Source organism: Eptatretus burgeri, chromosome 18, assembly GCF_056783735.1.
Source record: "Eptatretus burgeri isolate ZD-2024b chromosome 18, Ebu_testis_v1, whole genome shotgun sequence".
Classification (NCBI taxonomy): Eukaryota; Metazoa; Chordata; class Myxini; order Myxiniformes; family Myxinidae; genus Eptatretus; species Eptatretus burgeri.
Genome location: NC_140978.1, coordinates 11,706,796 through 11,725,954, shown reverse-complemented (window position 1 = coordinate 11,725,954; position 19,159 = coordinate 11,706,796). Strand labels below are relative to the sequence as shown.

The following is a 19,159-nucleotide window of genomic DNA, read 5'->3' as shown; positions in this document are numbered from 1 at the left end:
GAACTACATTAAGGAAACGTTTGAATGGCTGAAAAGAGCCGTTTGGGGTTTGGGATTATAACCAAGTGGTGGGAGAACCACGTGGTGCGAGAACCACATGGTGCGAGTCCGAGCAGCTCACTTGGAGCCGGTGTACTTGGTCACGGCCTTCGTCCCTTCGGACACGGCGTGTTTGGGCGTGTTTGGCCAACTCCCCGGGAAGGACCAAGCGCACTGCCGTCTGGATGTCCCGCGATGTCCCCGTGGAACGCTTGTTGTAATGTGTCAGACGAGACGCCTCGGACGAGATCCGCTCGAACATGTCGTTTCCGAATGAATTCAAATCGCTTTGTAAGAAACACCGTGTCGGGGTGAACTTGTTTGAGAACCTTGTAGATGTAAATACCGAAGCTTTCCCATTTTGCGATGGCGGCGTTTACGGTTTGACTTTCTCGTCAATTTGGAAGCGGTTTTCTTCGATCCCTTCTTTGGTTCGAGCTGCCTGGGAGGTTCCGAGGAGGCATCACCGGCAGAGGGTAAAATAACGATTTTAAATGATCGCTGAGACAATGACGAACGTTGGGTCGACCAAACGAATTTCTCTTATAAGGGGTGTGGGTATGTAAATAAATGGATCACATCGCCTTGGAGGCGGAACGCAGTCTGGTATTGGTCGAGCAAGACTCTCTGCTATTGGATGAAACCAGAGTGGGCGTGTGCCACGTTTGATCCGGCTCCATTACATAAAGTCCGACATCTCTGTACTTTCTTAGATAGTCTGTAATTTAAACGTGCAGTCAGTCCTGACTTGTTACAGCGCGTCGACATCGCGCTGTTATGTTATTAGCTATTCTGTCCTGTGTCTTCTGTCACACTTATGGCCGTGTACGTCCCTTTGATCTGAGGGCTATAAATAGAAATTTTTCCAACGTCACAACTCTTCCCATCATGCATGCTAATTCACCGTGTCTACATTTAAATTTTATAACTGTAAAATTGTTTCATTATTCTTAACCTCGACTTTTACTGCCCCCAGCCGCGCGATATCGAAGTATTCGCTTCTTGTTTTATTTGTGGTTCATTTTTCGGTTCCTCGTCGGGTGTAAAGTGAAAACATCATGTCTGGACGTGGTAAGGGTGGTGCAAAGACTCGGGCCAAGGCCAAGACACGTTCTTGCCGTGCCGGACTGCAGTTCCCCGTGGGCCGTGTCCACAGACTTCTCCGCAAAGGAAACTACGCCGAACGTGTCGGTGCCGGCGCTCCCGTCTATATGGCGGCTGTGCTCGAGTACTTGTCTGCCGAGATCCTGGAGCTCGCCGGCAACGCAGCACGTGATAACAAGAAAAGTCGCATCATCCTACGTCATTTGCAGCTCGCCATCCGCAACGATGAGGAGTTGAACAAACTGCTGGGCGGCGTTACGATCGCAAGGTGGTATCCTGCCAAATGTCCAGGCCGTGCTGCTGCCAAAGAAGAGCCAGGGCAAGTAAACGGTGTGGCCTTCCACAAGGACCAAGAGCTCTTCCACTCTCTTCCTCCACAACGGCTTTTCAGAGCCACCTAAAACTTTCCCAAATCAGCATCAGTGATACTGTTACGGATTTGGAAACCTTGTACACACAAGCAGCCAGAGTCCCCATAAATCAGTTATTTCGATAAGTATGTATTTATAGTTAGAATCCTTCCTTCTGTCTAATGGAAATTTCGTGTGTGCGTTACGAGTTATTTTAAAGTCAGGTTTATTACATCCTCATCATCAACAACAACAACGACACAACCAACACTCAACCCAGTCGCCATTACGCACGTGTTCGGAACCACGGACGTGAGCGGAGGTTTCGTCATCTCAGGGCTGGCTCCGCCTTAGCCAGATGGAGTGTTCGGCCCGACCAATGAAGGGCCGCCACGAGTCGCCTTACAACCGACCGTCCAATCAGGCGGCGAGGGAAAGAAACCCCTCCCACCTGAAGAAGAGGGGTGTGATGGTCAGGACGAGTGCGTTCTGGAGTGATTGTGGCAATTGGCTTGGTTTGCGGTCGTGTTTCGAGCGTATGCGGCCCTTTGCAGTGGATTCCCGTGGTGGTGGCGGCCAAGCTGCCGGGGACGTGGGCCGTGGACTTGAGGTCATGGGTTCGAGTCCCACCGTGGTGGTTTGCATTGGAGCACTCGAGCTGGGATCCCCGTTCCCGTCACAGACTCCGAGCTCCACAAGTGCGGGTCCGGTGAAAACACACGAGGCGGGGAGGTACCCGAATAGAGTACCTGCTCTCAGCTAGTCTTCCCTCCGAGCTGAAAGGCCGAAAATAGACCCACGAGGTCCGTGTGTGTGTGTGTGTGTGTGTGTGTGTGTGTGTGTGTGTGTGTGTGTGTGTGTGTGTGTGTGTGTGTGTGTGTGTGTGTGTGTGTGTGTGTGTGTGTGTGTGTGTGCGTGCGGCGCCGTCCTGTAAGTAGAATTGTGAAGTTGTTTTTTTTTCTTTGCACATTGTAAATTGCCTGCATATTCGGATAACTCTGCTCTTTGTGTGCTTCCCCTCCCCGATTATTGCTATATATAAACCCTGTTAAATGTTCCAGTTCGTTGTTCGTGCTTTCCTTCATTGTCCTAGCAAGGTGCATATTGAGAAATAGAAAGGCCGTTCGGGCCGGCAAATTGTTCATTTGGTCCGGCGCGGCTTTGGTAACTTCCGCTCGGTTATGCCGGATCCGAGTCGGTGATAGCGACTCGATTCGGACAAAGTCGGCCGAGGGTGTGGTTTCCCCGGTAGTTGACCAGCGTGATTACTTTGGTAAATTGTAATTAGACAAGTGGACCCTCCCTCATGCCGTCAAAATATTGGTGACCAGGGTCCTCTAAGTGACCCGTGACCTTTCGGAGTTGTGCGAGAGTCACGATCTAAATTCCGGGTGTTCAGTGGGAGGCGACAAATTGGTGTCAGGAGTGGGATTCGGCCCCTCCGCCTCCGTAGAGAAGTTAACGTGATTCGGATCAAGCAACCCCCCCCCCCACCCGTTCCCTCCAAATTACGACGTTTAAATTGTTCTCAGGAAGCACCATGGTGGGCCAAAATGAGCTGGCTCAGGTGGGTTTAGAAGTATTGTGAGAGGAATCCATGGTCCAGGACAACCCCATGCAGGTCAACTCCCCCCCCCCCGCCACCAAACTCAGAGTCCGTGGTGGGCACAAGGGCGGCGGTGCATGAGCACCCTAAACAGCAAACTTCCCCCTCGGTCGGTGGAGAATCGGCCTCGTCAGGGCCGGTTGGGGAGTTATTGTTACGAATCTGGCAGCCATGAGCACTCAACATTCAGGTCCCCGTAGATCAGTTATTTCGATAAGTATGTGTATAGTTAGAATCCCTCCCCTATGTCTCATTGGAACTGAGTGTATGTGCGCTGTGAATTATTTTGTAGTTAGTTTCTTATATTCCCCAACAACAACACCAACAACAATGGCATCCTCCCTTCCTTCCACCATCAGCCTTTCTGATGCGCATACGTGCCGAGCGCAGGTGTGTGGAGTACCATTGGCAACCGACGCATTGGCTCCGCTCCAGGGTCGAGCAAGACGTGTTGCCTTCATCCAATGGGCAAAGTGCGAGCGACGTACACCGCGTTCCAGGCAATGCGGAGGCACGTCTCCTGAAGAAGGAGGAATGCCTCTCACGGGGGACGGGCCGCGAGGATGCTCGCCACGCCCCCCGGACGACTCATGTACGGCGAGCAGATCGCCTGAGACGAACCGGCCAATCCAGAGTCGAGTTGCGTCGGGGAGGGGGGAGTTAAGAAAAGCGCGGGTGTCCGGGAAGAGGTCCTTTTTTTCCCTTGAGCCTGGCCCGCGGAGGATCACCTGCCTGCGAGTCTGTCACGCTGAGAATCGCTTGCCTGTCTTGTCTGATGGCGCTCGCTGTCTCGTCGCTTGCCGGAGGAGCATGCTGGAGCCAGACGCTACCCTCCATACCCGGTGCTTGCAAAAGCATCGAGTTGCAGGTTCGAGTCCCGCCGAGCCGGATTGTCAAGGGCCGCACGAGGCAGAAAGGCCCAAGCTCGCTTCTTCCCTCCAGCTCACCTTCCCTCCGAGCTGGGGATATCAATAAAGACCCGACGGGGTCCATTTCTTTTTGGGGGTGTGTGTCTGGTGCGGGCCAGTCCTTTAAGTAGCACCTGTATAAGTGCTTGTGTATAAATTTCCATTTATTTTATAACAAGATAACTCTTCCCTTACGTGCTCCCCTCGTCCCCCAATTATTGTAAATAAATTCCCTATTGTTGAATGTCCCAGCTCGTTCGCTGTCATTTCTTTCATTGGCTTAGCACGGTGCGTGTTGAGAAATAGCGAGGCAGTAAATTGTTCATTTGGACTGACAGGCCTCGGTAACCATCCGCTCGGGTTATACAAGGTTCAGGCACGGTAACGGCTCGTCCCGCTCGAGGTCTGTCGAGGGTGTGAATTCCCCCGATAGCTTTGCCGCGTGGGAATTTTTTTTTTCATTTTTTTCATTGGTTTAGCACGGTGTGTATTGGGAATTATGGAGGCCGTTCTGCCGTAAATTGTTCATTTGGACCGACGGATCTTGGTGATCCCCGCTCGGTTTACACCCGGATCAGGCTCGGTAAACGGCCCGTTCCGCTCGAGGATCGTCGAGGGTGTGATTTTCCCCGTTAGTTAGACGACGTAGGCACTTATGTTTATTGAAATTAGGCAATTAACCCTATCCCACGCCGTCGAAATATTGGCGACCACGGTCCGCTAAGGGACCCGTGACCTTTCGGACTTATCCGAGAGTCACGACCTAAATTCCGGGGTGTTCGTTGGAGACGACCCTACTGCTCCCTCCCGTGGTCGTTTATCGCCATTGAACCCTGGCCCACAACAATGCAACCAAGAGTATTGATGGAGGTGGCTGAGCAGGTAAGCGAGATGTAAAAGGATATTTTCAAAATCTCACTGGAGTCAGGACAGGTACCAGAGGATTGGAGAGGAGCAAATGTAACACAATTATAATTCAAGAAAGGATCCACAGAAGAATTCGGAAACTCTCGACCTGTTAGTTTGACTTCAGTTGTGGGGAAGGTTTTGGAGACATTAATTATGGACCAGATGAGGAACCATTTAAACAAATACAAACTAATTAAAGGTAATCAGCGTGGGTTTACCAAAGGTAGTTCCTGTTTAGGAAATCTTTTAGAGTTCCATGAAGCAGTGTCTGATTGGGTGGATGCTGGAAAGGCAGTGGACATATTATATCAAGACATTAAGAAGGCATTTGATAAGGTACCACATCGGAGGTTGTTAGCAAAAGTGAGGGCTTGTGAAATGGCTGGTCAGGTAGCTAATTGGATTGCAAACTGGTTTTGTGATAGGAAGCAAAGAGTGGCTGTGAGTGGGAGGATGTCTTACTGGGAGGGTGTAAGTAGCGGGGTACCTCAGGGATCAGTACTAGGACCAGTACTATTCATTATTTGCATCAACGATTTGGATAATGGGGTAAAGAGTAAGCTTAACAAATTTGCAGATGACACAAAGCTTGGAGGCAAGGTGGATAGCAGAGGGGGTGGTGAACAGATACAAGAGAGTATTGATACCTGTATTGATTGGGCAAAAGACTGGCAGATGGAATTTAACCTGAGCAAGTGTAAGGTGTTTGGGATGGGAAAGAACAATGAAAATAGAGATTACAGGATGCAAGGGGTAATTTTGGAGCGTGTCACACAGAAGGATCTGGGGGTGGCAATAGATATGGAAGGTAAGCAGGCAGCACAGTGTCAGGCAGCTTCAGGTAAAGCAAATGGGGTTTTATGTTGTATTCTGAGGGGATCATTTATAAATCAAAAGAGGTGGTGTTAACATTGTACAGGAATTTAGTGAGGGCCACATCTAGAATATTGTGTGCAGTTCTGGTCACCACAGTTCCGGAAGGACATAGATGCCATAGAGAGGGTTCAGTGCAGGGCTACGAGATTGATTCCAGGCCTAGATAGACTCAGCTATGAGGAGTGGCTGAAGGAGACAGGGCTTTATTCACTATAAAGGAGGCGGTTGCGAGGAGATGTGATGGAGATGGTTAAGAGAATGAAAGGTAAAGATAAAATATGTGCAGACGAATTATTCAACAGAGAAGACAGTGAAAGTACCAGGGGCCATCATCGGAGAGTAAAGAAGAGAAGAGTTAAGACGGTAGTAAGGCAGGGGACTTTCACTCAGAGATTAGTTAATGCATGGAATCGTCTCCTTGGAAAGGTAGTCGCAGCAGAAAAAGTAGATAAGTTTAAATCAGAATTGGATAGGTATCTGGAAGTTATGGAGATGGAGGGGTATGGGGATGGTGGTCGGACTTTTAGGTAGTTTGAGCATTGATAGGTGATTGTGTACATGTGTGCGGAGTGCTGTTGGTGGGGGTCTTGTTCAAGGAGGTTGTCTGGTTGATGTGTGTTTTTAACCAAGCCCATGCTCCTTCTCCGAGGGGAAGAAAAGAAAAAAAAAATACAACAAAAGAAAAAAAAACAATTATTTTTTTCTTTCATTCATAAAAACGTTTCTTTGTGTTTTTCTTTTAGCATTATCTTTGGATCTCGGGTTGGGTGGTGTTTGCGCAGGCTTGATGGGCTGAATGGCCTCCACCTGTGTTGGATTTCCTTGTTGTTTTTCATTTGGATGAAAATTGAGGATTTTAGAACTTTGACCTTGAGTTGACCTATGACCTTTTGAACTCAAAAAATAGTTGTTTCCAAATTCAGTGATGCACTTTGCAATTGCTGTTTAATTTTCAGGTTCATGGGATAAAAATTTGATGCTTTTAGAGGTTTGACCTTGAGTTGACCTTTGACCTGATCTCAAAAATAGTTGGTTTACTAATTCAGTGATGTACTGTGCAAATCTTGCTGAAATTTCAAATCAATCAGATGAAAAAATGATGATTTTAGAATTTTGACCTGAGACCTACCACCTTTGACCTTTGCCCTCAAATCAATCGGTTTCTCAATGAAGACTGTCTACACAATTTGAAAAAGTTTCATGATCGGTTTGGAGTTGTGGACTTGCAGGCAATAAACAGACGAGCCGACAGAATATCAAAATCAACGAACCAATATCTTTGAAAAATCTTCGATTTTGTAAGTAACAAATGATTCGTGCCGCATTTATTCCTTCATGTTGAGCTCGGCATTTCAATTTGCCCTTTAACCTTTACGCTTTGCCTCCAACATTTAATTATTTTCTCTGGGAGAAAGACTGTGCGCACGTGCTTTTCGTTTGTGTGTATGTATGGCCATTTGGGAGGAGGAGGAGGAGGCCATTTGGGCCATCATGCCTGCGCGACATCAACACCACACCAATTCATGTAAAAAAACATTTTTGTACACATTGTTTCTTTCCTGGGAGGGGGGGGGCTTCGTGGATGAAGGCGTTTCTCGCGTGAGAAACACATCATTAACCACACAACCCTTGACGAGACTCCCCACCAGCAACACTCAGCACTTTTTGTTCATTTGGTTTTGTTCAATTTTGCACACAATCACCCATCAAGCTACTTAAATGTTCTGTCACTTCCCTATACCCCTCTATCTCCAAAACTTCCAGGTATCTATCCAATTTCAATTAGAACTTCTCGGATGTTACAAGATCAAGATGACCTCGACACGAGCCGAGGAAAAGCGGTGTTTTTCTTGTTTGTTTGAATGTCTTGCAAAGGTGACCACAGACAGGTGGACATTTCACCTTGAACTTTATGACGGTTTGGAAACACAAAGTACCAGTCACCTCCTTTCGCGATGTTAAAAACTCATGTCGGAACAGTTGTACACAGGAAGACACAACAGGGTCTGTGGAGTAATCCACAACTACATTTGTAAACATTTCAACATTCCGATTCCACAACAATCATGGAAACACAAACCAAATCCGATCCTTCATGATGAACATGTCGTGATCACGGATGACAAGATGATCCCATCAAGTGTGGACATTGCAAACAACGCACTGCGTCCGGACATGGTGCTCAAACACAAAAAGGAAAAGTCATCATTGTTGATGGACGTTTCAGTTCCCATTGATTTTGGACTAAATTCAACAAAATAAATTCAACTAAACTGGATAAAGTAAATATCATTACGGGAACATCACCACAAACGAGATACAAACGGAGGCTCTCAGACGTGGAGTGAAGATCTTGATGGAGCCCTTGGAACGAGGTGATGAGAACGAAGTTTCACAATTTGGTTCATGAATCGTGATCCTTCCCCGAAAAAAAGAGATGAAGATTTTGAGTGGTTCTCATCTTCTGAAACCCACGAATGGAGATAACAAACACACACATACACAAACACATACACACGCACACATACATACATACACATACATACATATACATACATACACACACAGACACATACACGTACATACACACACAAACACACGCATACACAAACACATACACACGCACACATACATACATACACATACATACACACACACACACACACACACACACACACACACACACACACACACACACATACACGTACATACACACACACACGCATACACGTACATACACACACACACACACACACACGCATACAGACACACACATACAGACACACACACACACACACACACACACACGCATACAGACACACACACATACATACAGACACACATACACACACACATATACACACACACATACAAACACACACACACACACACACACACACACACACACATACACACACACACACACACACACACACACACACACACACACGGACATACATATACACACATACACACGTACACACACGGACACACATATAGACACACATACACACGGACACACATATACACACATACAGACACGCACACACACACACATTCAGCAAGGACGTTCTTTTTGCTCTTTTCGTTCATGGACGCGGTGAACAGGCCGAAAGGGGCTCAGGGTTGATATTGGTGGGAGAAACGAGCGAAGGAGGGCGGACGGAGCTTTCCCTCGCGGATCGGATCACATCGGGCTCGGCTTTCAGCCAATGGAGAGCTGAGATTGAAGTTTCGACCAATGGTGGAAGCGGTAGGTGGGGCTTAATTCTTCAGCGAATGAGAATGGTTTTGAGTCAGCCAATGGCAAACGGTCCAAGGTCTCACGACGCAAATAAAATCGAACCGCCCGATTAAAATTACCACACTTCATTTTCTGCCGTTTCGTTTCCAGTTTGTTGGTGTTTTTTGCCATGGCCCGAACCAAGCAGACCGCCCGTAAATCGACTGGTGGAAAGGCGCCGCGAAAACAGTTGGCGACCAAGGCGGCGCGGAAAAGCGCTCCAGCCACAGGTGGTGTGAAGAAACCGCATCGTTACCGGCCCGGAACTGTGGCGCTGCGTGAGATCCGTCGCTACCAAAAGTCCACCGAGCTGCTCATTCGCAAGCTGCCGTTTCAGCGCCTCGTCCGTGAAATCGCACAGGATTTCAAAACTGACTTGCGATTCCAGAGTTCCGCGGTGATGGCGCTGCAGGAGGCGAGTGAGGCCTACCTCGTGGGTCTGTTTGAGGACACGAATTTGTGCGCCATTCACGCCAAGCGTGTCACCATCATGCCCAAGGACATCCAGCTGGCTCGACGTATCCGCGGAGAGCGAGCTTGAACCGCTCGTCTCAAAGCTGTGGGCACAGACTCCACCACAACCAACGGCTCTTTTCAGAGCCACCACACCTTTCTTGAAAGTGTAATCGACCTTTCACACAACTCACAACCAATGAATACCTTTGTGTACATGGATCGGATGGAAATATTATTTGTGAAGAACTTTGGTTTGTTTTTAACAAAGACGGGAATAAATGGAGACACGGAGAGGGAGTTTTGATTGACAATACATTGGGACTGGCAGTGTCTCCACGGGACAAGGGTTTTCGATGGGTCCATTAAATATCATCAGGGCTAAATTTTTGAATGCTGTGGGGTTTATACATTGAAGGAATGTACATACTGTATGTGTACAGTGCACGGTTCATAAATGTGTGTTCGGAGTGAGGAGATCGAGTGTAAAGGAAGGACAAAACATCGTGCACGACCTGGATGTTGGACAGGACACCACCTTACACGATTGTCACGCTGCCCACCCAGTTCAACTCCTCATTGCTGTGGGTGATGAACTGGACCCTTTCCACGACCCCGACCACGGACCATGATGTTTCCACTTTGCACCTGAAGAGGAACCGAAAGATAAACCACAAATAAAACAAGTCACACCTCACTACACGTTTATTTAAATTACAGGACGTCACATCATCGGATGAGATGAAGGATTTTATGAAATAGACTTGAGATCAAGAGTTACTCTCGTTACATCCAATGGTTGGGGTCAAACTCAACACCGCCCGGCGACGTCCGGACACTTCTTTTCACATTCAGAACTGACGTTCAGCTCAATTCTGCTGTTTGTGCTCAATTCCGATGAATTCATTTAATTTATTTAATTTCAGGACTTTCTGGGCGGAGTTCGTAACTTTATTTAATTTGTTAAATAATTTAAACAGTGGAATTTAAATTTAAACGGCTCGGAACTGAGATTAACAGCACCAGTCGTCTCTGGGCGTTGTTTCGTGTGACCAAATGGTTCACATCTTTGCCAGACCAACACCAAGCCTCGTTCCTCCTCCAGACCAACACCACGACTTCCCTGCCACTTTGGCCGTGAGCCTCGATTTGCCACCGACTGTGTTGCTTGTTTTTGGGACATAAAGACCGGAAGTCACGACCTGTGTCAAGGCCAAACAGGATGTTTCATTTCTTGTTGGGCCATTGTTGCTATGCATTGGGTCACATAGACTAAAGACCCTTTGGTTACGGACCCTCCAGGTCTTAGACTCAGCTCGTGTTGAGGAGCTTCATCCATTGTAAAGTAAACAATCACAAAGGATTCCAATTTGTATGTTTCTGACCTATGATCTGTATGAAGTTTTGATGGAGTATAAATATTGCTAATTACGAAGCACTCCGAGTAATTAGTAATTTATTAATTACGTACTAGTAAAGAGCACACTTTGAATGTTACATATTTAACATTGGGTGTTGGGTGACATGACACCATGTTTTTTGTTCATTGTTTCATTAAATTATGAATGAATTTGCAGTTTTATTTGTCTCTTGGATTTCAATTAATTGTAACCCGGTGTTCTTGAATATAAATCTCTTACACAAACCACTTGATGAAATATATTAATCTTATATCAATTATCTGTGCACGGAGGATGCATCCGAATAGTTGCAGGTTGTGTGCCAGCATACCCCACTCGTGATTTTATGAACCATCGAATCAACTCCTTTCAAGTGAACGTTGTGGGTGGCTCTGAAAAGAGCCTTTGTGGGTTTTGAGAAAATGAAACGAGGATGAACTCGAGACACTTCACCTCGACTCTCTGCTCATCCCTTCACTTCTTCTTGAGGGTCGCCTTCTTCTTTAACCCCTTCGTTGCAGGCTTGGACTTTGGTTTTGATGCCTTGGTCATGCCCTTCTTCACACTTTTCTTCACCTTGACAGATGTCTTCCTGGATTGCTTTGAAGAGGTGGCAGGAGATTTTTGGGCTTTCTTGGGAGATATCTTCCGCACCGTCCTCTTCACAACTGGCTTTTTGGTTGTTTTCTTGGCCGCTTTAGTCTTGGTTGGGGTCTTTGCAACTTTCCTGGAACTGGTGCTCTTCACTCTGGTGCTGTTCACACTGGTGCTCTTCTTCATTTGGGCACTCTCGTCCTTGTTCAGTTTGAAAGAGCCAGCAGCGCCAGTTCCCTTGGTCTGCACAAGCTTTCGACTTGCAATGAGCCTCCTCACAGCCGAATTGATATGTACGGCCTTCCGATGGATATCGTAGCCATCTGCTGCCAGCGCTTTTTTCAAAGCGATCAGGGACAGACCTTTTCTGTCCATGCTCGATCCCACCACCTTGAGGATCTTGTCCGATAGGGTGCCGTCAGGCTTCTTTGTCGTCCTCGAAGAGCCAGTTTTAGTCTTGGCTCGCTTGGAAGGCGAGGGCAAAGCTTCAGTCGAAAGTGGAACAGTCTCCGGCATTTCGCAGGAATAACAATATGACGGAAGAAGAAGATCCAAATATCACGAGAATATCGCCCAAGTAGTGTGTGGACTCCCCCTGCCGCCCCTGTTATAGTGACGGCGTGGAGGAGCGGACGTGGTAGAAATCACCGTCAGCGCTCGGAAAACCATGAGAGGCGTTTCCCCGGATCCGTTTGTGTTTCTTCCGTCACTTTGAGCTCTGTAATTCACATGAATGATAATTCCATACACAATGTTCACAACCGTTTCAGGTACAAGTACATGCTGGCAAACGGCGAGAAGTACTTTTTCAATTCTCTGGACCTTTTGCCGTGTTACACGGACCGACACGGCAAATCGAAGATCTGCTTGACACTACATTGCTTACTCGGACACGTTCTCGGGCTTCGACCATGACGTTTCTTCACTCAAGCTGTGATTTTCACGAGGGAAAATACCTTCCTTGATATGACTTAAACGTCATAAAGTTCAAGGTAAAATGTCCACCTGTCTGTGGTCACCTTTGCAAGACATTCAAACAAACAAGAAAAACACCGCTTTTCCGAGGCTCGAGTCGAGGTCATGTTGTCATGGACCAGCACGAATGTCAAAATACTTGGTTACCAACAGCACGCGGTGATGAACAATGCTGGCGTCCAAGGTAGGTGCAAGGATGCAGCAACTTCAAAGGTCTTCCCCAAGTTTAGGAGAGTTTGGACGCCAGTAAGACAGAGGAAAGGTTGTGGTCACGGAAACAGTCGATAAGTTTGATTTGAAATTGGATCGGTACCAGGAAGTTTTGGAGATGGAGGGGTCGAGGGAAGTTGACCTTACATTTCGGTCGCTTGATGGGTGAATGTGTGCAAGAAGTGCCTTCGCCCACTCCCCCCCCCCTTCCCAGAAAGAAACAAACGATAAAAAATAGTTTTTTGCATTTTCTTTTTCAGATGAATTGGTCTGGTGTTGATGGAGCGCAGACATGATGGCCCGAATGGCCTCCTCCTGTATCGAATTACCTTGTGTTTAAATGAACCGGAGTGATAATCCAAGGAAATGCAAGGAAATGGGATACAGGTGGAAGCCATTGAGCCCATCATGCCTGCATGAACACCATACTAATTTATCCACACAAGATCCGAGGAAGAAAATGCAAAGAAATGTTTTTAATTCATGAAATATAAAATTTTGGTTTGTTTGTTTGGTTTATTTTTTTGTAGTTGTGTTTTTTTTTCTTATTCCCCTCAAGGAAGGGGCATGGGCTTGGTGAAAAACACATATCAACCACACAACCCCCCTTGACAAGACCCCCCACCAACAGCACTCCGTACACTATCACCCATCAATGCTCAAACTTCCTTAAAGTCTTATCAACATCCCTATACACCTATCTCCATAACTTCCAGGTACCTATCTGATTCTAATTTAAACTTATCTACTTTTTCTGCTGCCACTACCTTTCCAGGGAGGCCCTTCCATGCATTAACTACTCTCTGAGTGAAAGTCCCCTGCCTTACAACCATCTTAACTCTCCTCTTCTTTACTCTCTGGTGCTGGCCCCTGGTCCTTTCACTGTCGACTCTGCTGAATAATTAATATGCCCTTATTTTATCTCCTCCTTTCATTATCTTAAACATCTCCATCATATCTCCACGTAACCGCCTCCTTTCTAGTGTATAAAGCGCTGTCTCCTTCAGCCACTCATAGCTGAGACGAGCTCGGCCCAGAATCAATCTCGTCGCCCTGTGCTGAACCCTCTCTATGGCATATATGTCCTTCCAGAAATGTTGTGACCAAAACTGCACACAATATTCTCGATGTGGCCTCAATAAATTCCTGTACAATGTTAACACCACCTCTTTTGATTTATAAATGATGCCCCTCTGAATAAAACCGAAAACCCTATTTGCTTTACCACTAGTTGCATGGATAGTGTGCTGCCCGCTTACCTCCCATATTTATTACCACCCCCAGATCCTTCTCCTGTGTGACACGCTCCAAAATTACTCCTTGGGTCTTGTAATCTCTATTTTCATTGTTCTTTCCCATCCCCAACACCTTACACTTGCTCAGGTTCAATTCATCTGCCAATGTTTTGCTCAATCTTCGCAAGTATCATTACTATCCTGTATCTGATCACCACCCCCTCTGCTATCCACCTTACCTCTAAGCTTTGTGTCATCTGCAAATTTGGAAATCTTGCTCTTTACCACATTATCCAAATCGTTGATGTAAATATTGAATGGTAATCGTCCGAGTACTGATCCCTGAGGTACCCCGCTACTTACATCCTCCCAGCAAGACATCCTCCCACTCACAGCCACTCTTGGCTTCCTACCACGAAACCAGTTTACAATCCAGTTAGCTACCTGACCAGCCACTCCACAAACCCTCACTTTGGCTAACAACCTCTGATGTGGTACCTTATCAAATGCCTTCTTAAAGTCAAGAAAAACTATGTCCACTGCCTTTCCATCATCCACTTAATCAGACACTGCTTCATAGAACTCTAAAAGATTTGTTAAACAGGAACTACCTTTGGTAAACCCATGTTGACTACCTTTAATTAGTTTGTATTTGTTTAAATGGTTCCTCATCTGGTCCTCAATTAATGTCTCCAACATCTTCCCCACAAATGATATCAAACTAACAGGTCTCGAGTTTCACAATTCTTCTCTGGATCCTTTCTTAAATCGTGGTGTTGCATTTGATACTCTCCAATACTCCAGTACCTGTTCTGACTCCAGGGAACTATTGAAAATATCCGTTAACATCTCACTTACCTGCTCAGCCACCTCCATCAATACTCTCGGGTGGATATTATTTGGACCCGGAGCCTTATCTTCTCTTAGATTCCTGAACTATTCCCTTACTTCCTTCACTCCAACCTGGATCTTCTGTAAAAGCCCTTCCTCACATCCTCGATCGATACTCTCAGCTCTTGGCAATTCTCCTGTCTGTTCTTGTGTAAAAGTTGAAGAAAAAACCTGTTTAATAAGCCTGCCATCTCACTGTCATCACTAACCACTCTCCCGATGCTATTCCTCAATCGGCCCACACTGGTCCGAACCTGTTCTTTCCCCTGACATACTTAAAGAAAGCCTTTCTATTATGTTTAATAATCTTAGCCATGTCCTTCTCATCCTCTATTTTGGCTTGCCGAGTTATTTTGTTAACTTACCTCTGTTTACTCCGATCGTGATATAAATCTAACTCCAGTCCTGATATTTTAAACCTAGTAAATGCCTTTTGCTTCTCCTAAATAGCATTCCTTATCTCACTACTCAACCACTCTGGTCTCTTTCTGCTTCTAGTTTTACACCCTCATTGGAATGTACTTACTCTGCACTCTACACATTTGGTCCTTAATGGTTTCCCATTTCCCTGATGCTGATTTTCCTGTTGTTCGAGTCTCCCAATCTACATCACCCAACTCTCTCCTCATACCCTCAAAATTTGCCTTCCTGAAATCTTATAGCCCTACCCTACTATCCTGAACTCTAACCCTTAATAGAATTTTTGCACACACACTGTTATGGTCACTTATTTCGAAATGGTCCCGAACCTCCACCTCCTGGCCTGTCATCCTTCCGAGGTCAGCAAAATAAGTGCTAGTATGCTGGTGTACTCTGTCGGAGTGGCGACCCATCCAGCATTGTTCCCAATAGCCAAGTGGACTGCTTAAGCAGCACCAACGCTCTGCACAGAGTATGGTCCCAATATCCTCCTCCTCCTCCACCTCCTCTACCATATTGGAATCGTCACTTAAAATGAGGCCTAACACCACTCCCCCTCATGGGCTTATCTGCAAACTGGGTTTAAAAGCAATCCTGGACTAAAACTAGGAAATCCTCATCTGCTCTGCTCTTTCCCTGTTTTTCTGCCCAATCTATCCCTGGCAAGTAAAAATCCCCCACAATCAATACTCTTCCCTTTCACATGTCCTTTTGAATTATTCATGCACTCCTCCTTCCTCCTCTTCCTTCACACCTGGAGCCTCACAAAAGCATCACACCAGTATCTTACTGTTTTTACAATCTCTCATCTTGACACATACAGAATCCTCAACATTTTAATTTTGTCCTTATTCGTGGAGACCTTGTCGAGGCTCGTGTGAGGGCTAACACACAACGTACAGCAAGGGGGGCATGAGACAAGAGGGGTGGGTGTGGGAAGGACAAAACATTGGGGAACAAAGACATTAGGAGATCTGTGGAAGGGAGAGGGATGGGGCGGGGAACATGGGGAATACAAGATGGACATTACAGGGTCTTTTTTTTTTTTTTTTTTTTGTATACCTTGGTCGAGGCTCGTATGAGAGCTAACACACAACTCACAGCAAGGAGGCATGAGACAAGAGGGGTGGGAGTGGAAGGGACAAAACATTGGGGAACAGACACAGGTGAACTGTGGAAGGGAGAGGGATGGGGATGGGACGGGGAACATGGCGAGGAGAAGATGGACATTACAGGGACTTTCAGGAAGGAAAGCAGGAGAATTGAAGGAAGTGGGCTTGGGTGGATTATCGGGGGTAGAAAAGATCGAGGATTTGGATGGGGGAAGATAAGAGGTGGTGGTGAACAGCTGTTTTGAAAGCCTGGAGGGAAGAATGGGAAAGAATAGAGTGAGGAAGTTTATTCCAAAGGCGGGAAAAAGAGGAATGAAAGAGTGAAGATGAGCAGTGATTCGTGATTTTGGTAGTTTTACCAGAAGGGGGTTGTTGGCGGACCTTGAGCGCCCTGTGGAAATGTGGTTGGGACAAATCGCAGAGAGAGCAGGGGGGCAAGGCTGGAGAGGAGTCGGTAGAAGACAGAAAGACCACCGACCAACCTGCGGTGATTGAGTGAGAGGCCCAAAGACTCAGCTTCATTGCGGGAGATGCCAATGATCTTAAAAGCCCTGGTTTCGACAGCGTGAAGTCGAGAAAGGTGGGAGGCAGGAGCACCAGCCCAGAGGGGAGAGCAGTACTCCATCAGGCTACGGACAAAAGCTTTGTAAGTAGTCAGGAGCTCAAGAGGGCCGAGGAAGGACTTTGCACGACGGAGGATTCCCAGTCGGCGACTGGCTTTTGAGGCAAGGTTGGAAATGTGACTTTCCCAGGAAAGGTCATGGCAGATAGTGAGACCCAGAAGCTTGAAAGAAAAGACTTCTTCCAGAGGATTGTTGAGAAAGTGGATGGGGGGGTTTTGTAAACGGTCCTTTCGAAGAGACATAGTGAGAGTGTGAGATTTGTGTGGATTGAAAGACATGTTCCACGTGTTGGACCAGTTTGTGATTTTATCCAGATCTGCAGTGAGCGAAGAAGCTGCTGCTTGCCGGTCTGAGGGATGACAGATGGTACGGCAGAGGGTGGAGTCGTCGGCAAAGAGAAATAGAGGATTTTCCAGAGAGTCCGAGAGATCATTGATGAAAACCAGAAAAAGAACGGGGCCCAGAACGCTACCTTGAGGAACTCCAGCCTGCACAGGAAGAGGGGATGAAAGAACTCCGTTTAGGGCCACACGTTTACTGCGACAGGAGAGGAAGTCTGCGAGCCATGAGTGGAGATGGCCTTGAATACCATGGGAAGAGAGTTTGGTGAGTAGGGCAGGGTGCCAGACTGTGTCAAAAGCACGTGATATGTCCAGGGATACGGCTCGGATTTCCTGTCTGGCATTGAGGACCTCCATCCATTGATGGGAGAGCAGTAGCAGCATATCCAGGGTAGAGTGACCTGGTCTGAAACCAAATTGATGATTGGAAATCAAGCCATTGGAGAAGAGGAAGGATTTCATGTCTGAAGCAATGATGGATTCCATAACCTTGCTGATGATTGGGAGAAGGCTGATTGGTCTGTAGTTATAGGGATCTGTTTTTGCACCTTTTTTATGCAGGGCAGTGATGTTAGCAGATTTCCAAGCAGATGGCAGATGACCTTGGGAAAATGAGAGGGTGAATAGAACAGAGAGAGGGTGAGCAAGAGCAGAAGAGCAGGCTTTGAGGACACGTGGGCTGATGCCGTCTGGACCGGTTGCAGAATCTGACTCGAGGTTTGAAAGCAAGCTCTCCACCTTGTCAGGAGAAAAGGATACAGAGTCCAGGGACAGTTGGGTGCGACTGGGTAAAGTGGGTAGAGATAGTGATGGGTTTGGGACACAAGATTTAGCTGCAAACACCGAGTTTAGACATTCAGCTTTATCACGTGTGGAATCAGCAGTGCGGCCATTTGAGGTAAGGGAGGGGATGGAGGGGGAACATACACCAGAAACAGATTTGATTAAACGCCACCAGGATTTTGAGGAGGGAGAGAGGTTTGAGAGTTCAGACTTGAGATGAGAAAGATGTTGTTTTCTGGCTCTCCTGAGGGTAGATACACACTTGTTCCGAGCTTTGTGGAAAGAACTGAGATTGCCCTCAGTTGGGTTTGCTTTCCATGAGGCAAAGGCAAGTTGTTTCAGGACAACTGCCTCACCACAAGCTTCAGTAAACCAAGGGCGGGAGGAAGGGTAAGACAACTGAACACGAGAGGGGATAAATCTGTGCATGAGGGAGAGCAAGTTTCTTTGAAAGAATTCCCAGGATGAGTTGATGTTTGAGAAAGTAGTGATAGGAGACCAGTCTGTAAGTTTGATGGCTGCTCGGAGACCCTGCCAGTCGGCTTGAGTGAAATGCCAGACTCGACGGCGGTGAGGTGGTTCTCTGATGACAGCCAGAGAGATGTCCACTTTAACAAGGACGTGGTCAGAAGAACCAATTGGAGCGAAGGAAGAGCAGCAGATCAGGAAGGAAAGCAGGAAATTTGAAGGAGGTGGGTTTTGGGTGGATTAACGGGGTAGAAAAGATCGGGGATTTGGATGGGGGGGATGATAAGAGGTGATGGTGAACAGCTGTTTTGAAGGCCTGGAGGGAAGAATGGGATTGAACAGAGTGAGGGAGTTTATTCCAAAAGTGGGAAAAAGAGGAATGAAAGAGTGAAGGTGATTCGTGATTCGTGATTTTGGTAGTTTTACCAGAAGGGGGTTATTGGTGGACCTTGAGCGCCCTGCGGAAATATGGTGGCGACAAATCGCAGACAGCGCAAGGGGGGCGAGACTGGAGAGGAGACCGTGGAAGACAGAAAGACCACCGACCAGCCTGTGGTGAGAGAGTGAGAGGCACAAAGA

The 19,159-nt window shown here is 46.9% G+C and overlaps 2 protein-coding genes and 2 pseudogenes across 2 annotated transcripts; 2 read left to right on the top strand and 2 right to left on the bottom strand.

Annotated features, from left to right (window-relative positions):
* Positions 1–117: 117 nt before the first annotated feature.
* LOC147008610 (histone H2B 1/2-like) lies at positions 118–807 on the bottom strand (annotated as a pseudogene).
* Positions 535–4,361, top strand: LOC147008609 (histone H2AX-like; annotated as a pseudogene).
* A 4,809-nt stretch (positions 4,362–9,170) lies between these two features.
* Positions 9,171–10,237, top strand: LOC147008608 (histone H3). The gene has a single exon (XM_085863648.1). It carries the CDS (start codon positions 9,206–9,208, stop codon positions 9,614–9,616), a length of 411 nt encoding a protein of 136 aa, XP_085719774.1. The 5' UTR covers positions 9,171–9,205; the 3' UTR covers positions 9,617–10,237.
* Positions 10,238–11,051: 814 nt separating this feature from the next.
* Positions 11,052–12,116, bottom strand: LOC147008607 (histone H1t-like). Its single transcript, XM_085863641.1, has one exon. It carries the CDS (start codon positions 12,036–12,038, stop codon positions 11,403–11,405), a length of 636 nt encoding a protein of 211 aa, XP_085719767.1. The 5' UTR covers positions 12,039–12,116; the 3' UTR covers positions 11,052–11,402.
* Between the last annotated feature and the right edge of the window lie 7,043 nt (positions 12,117–19,159).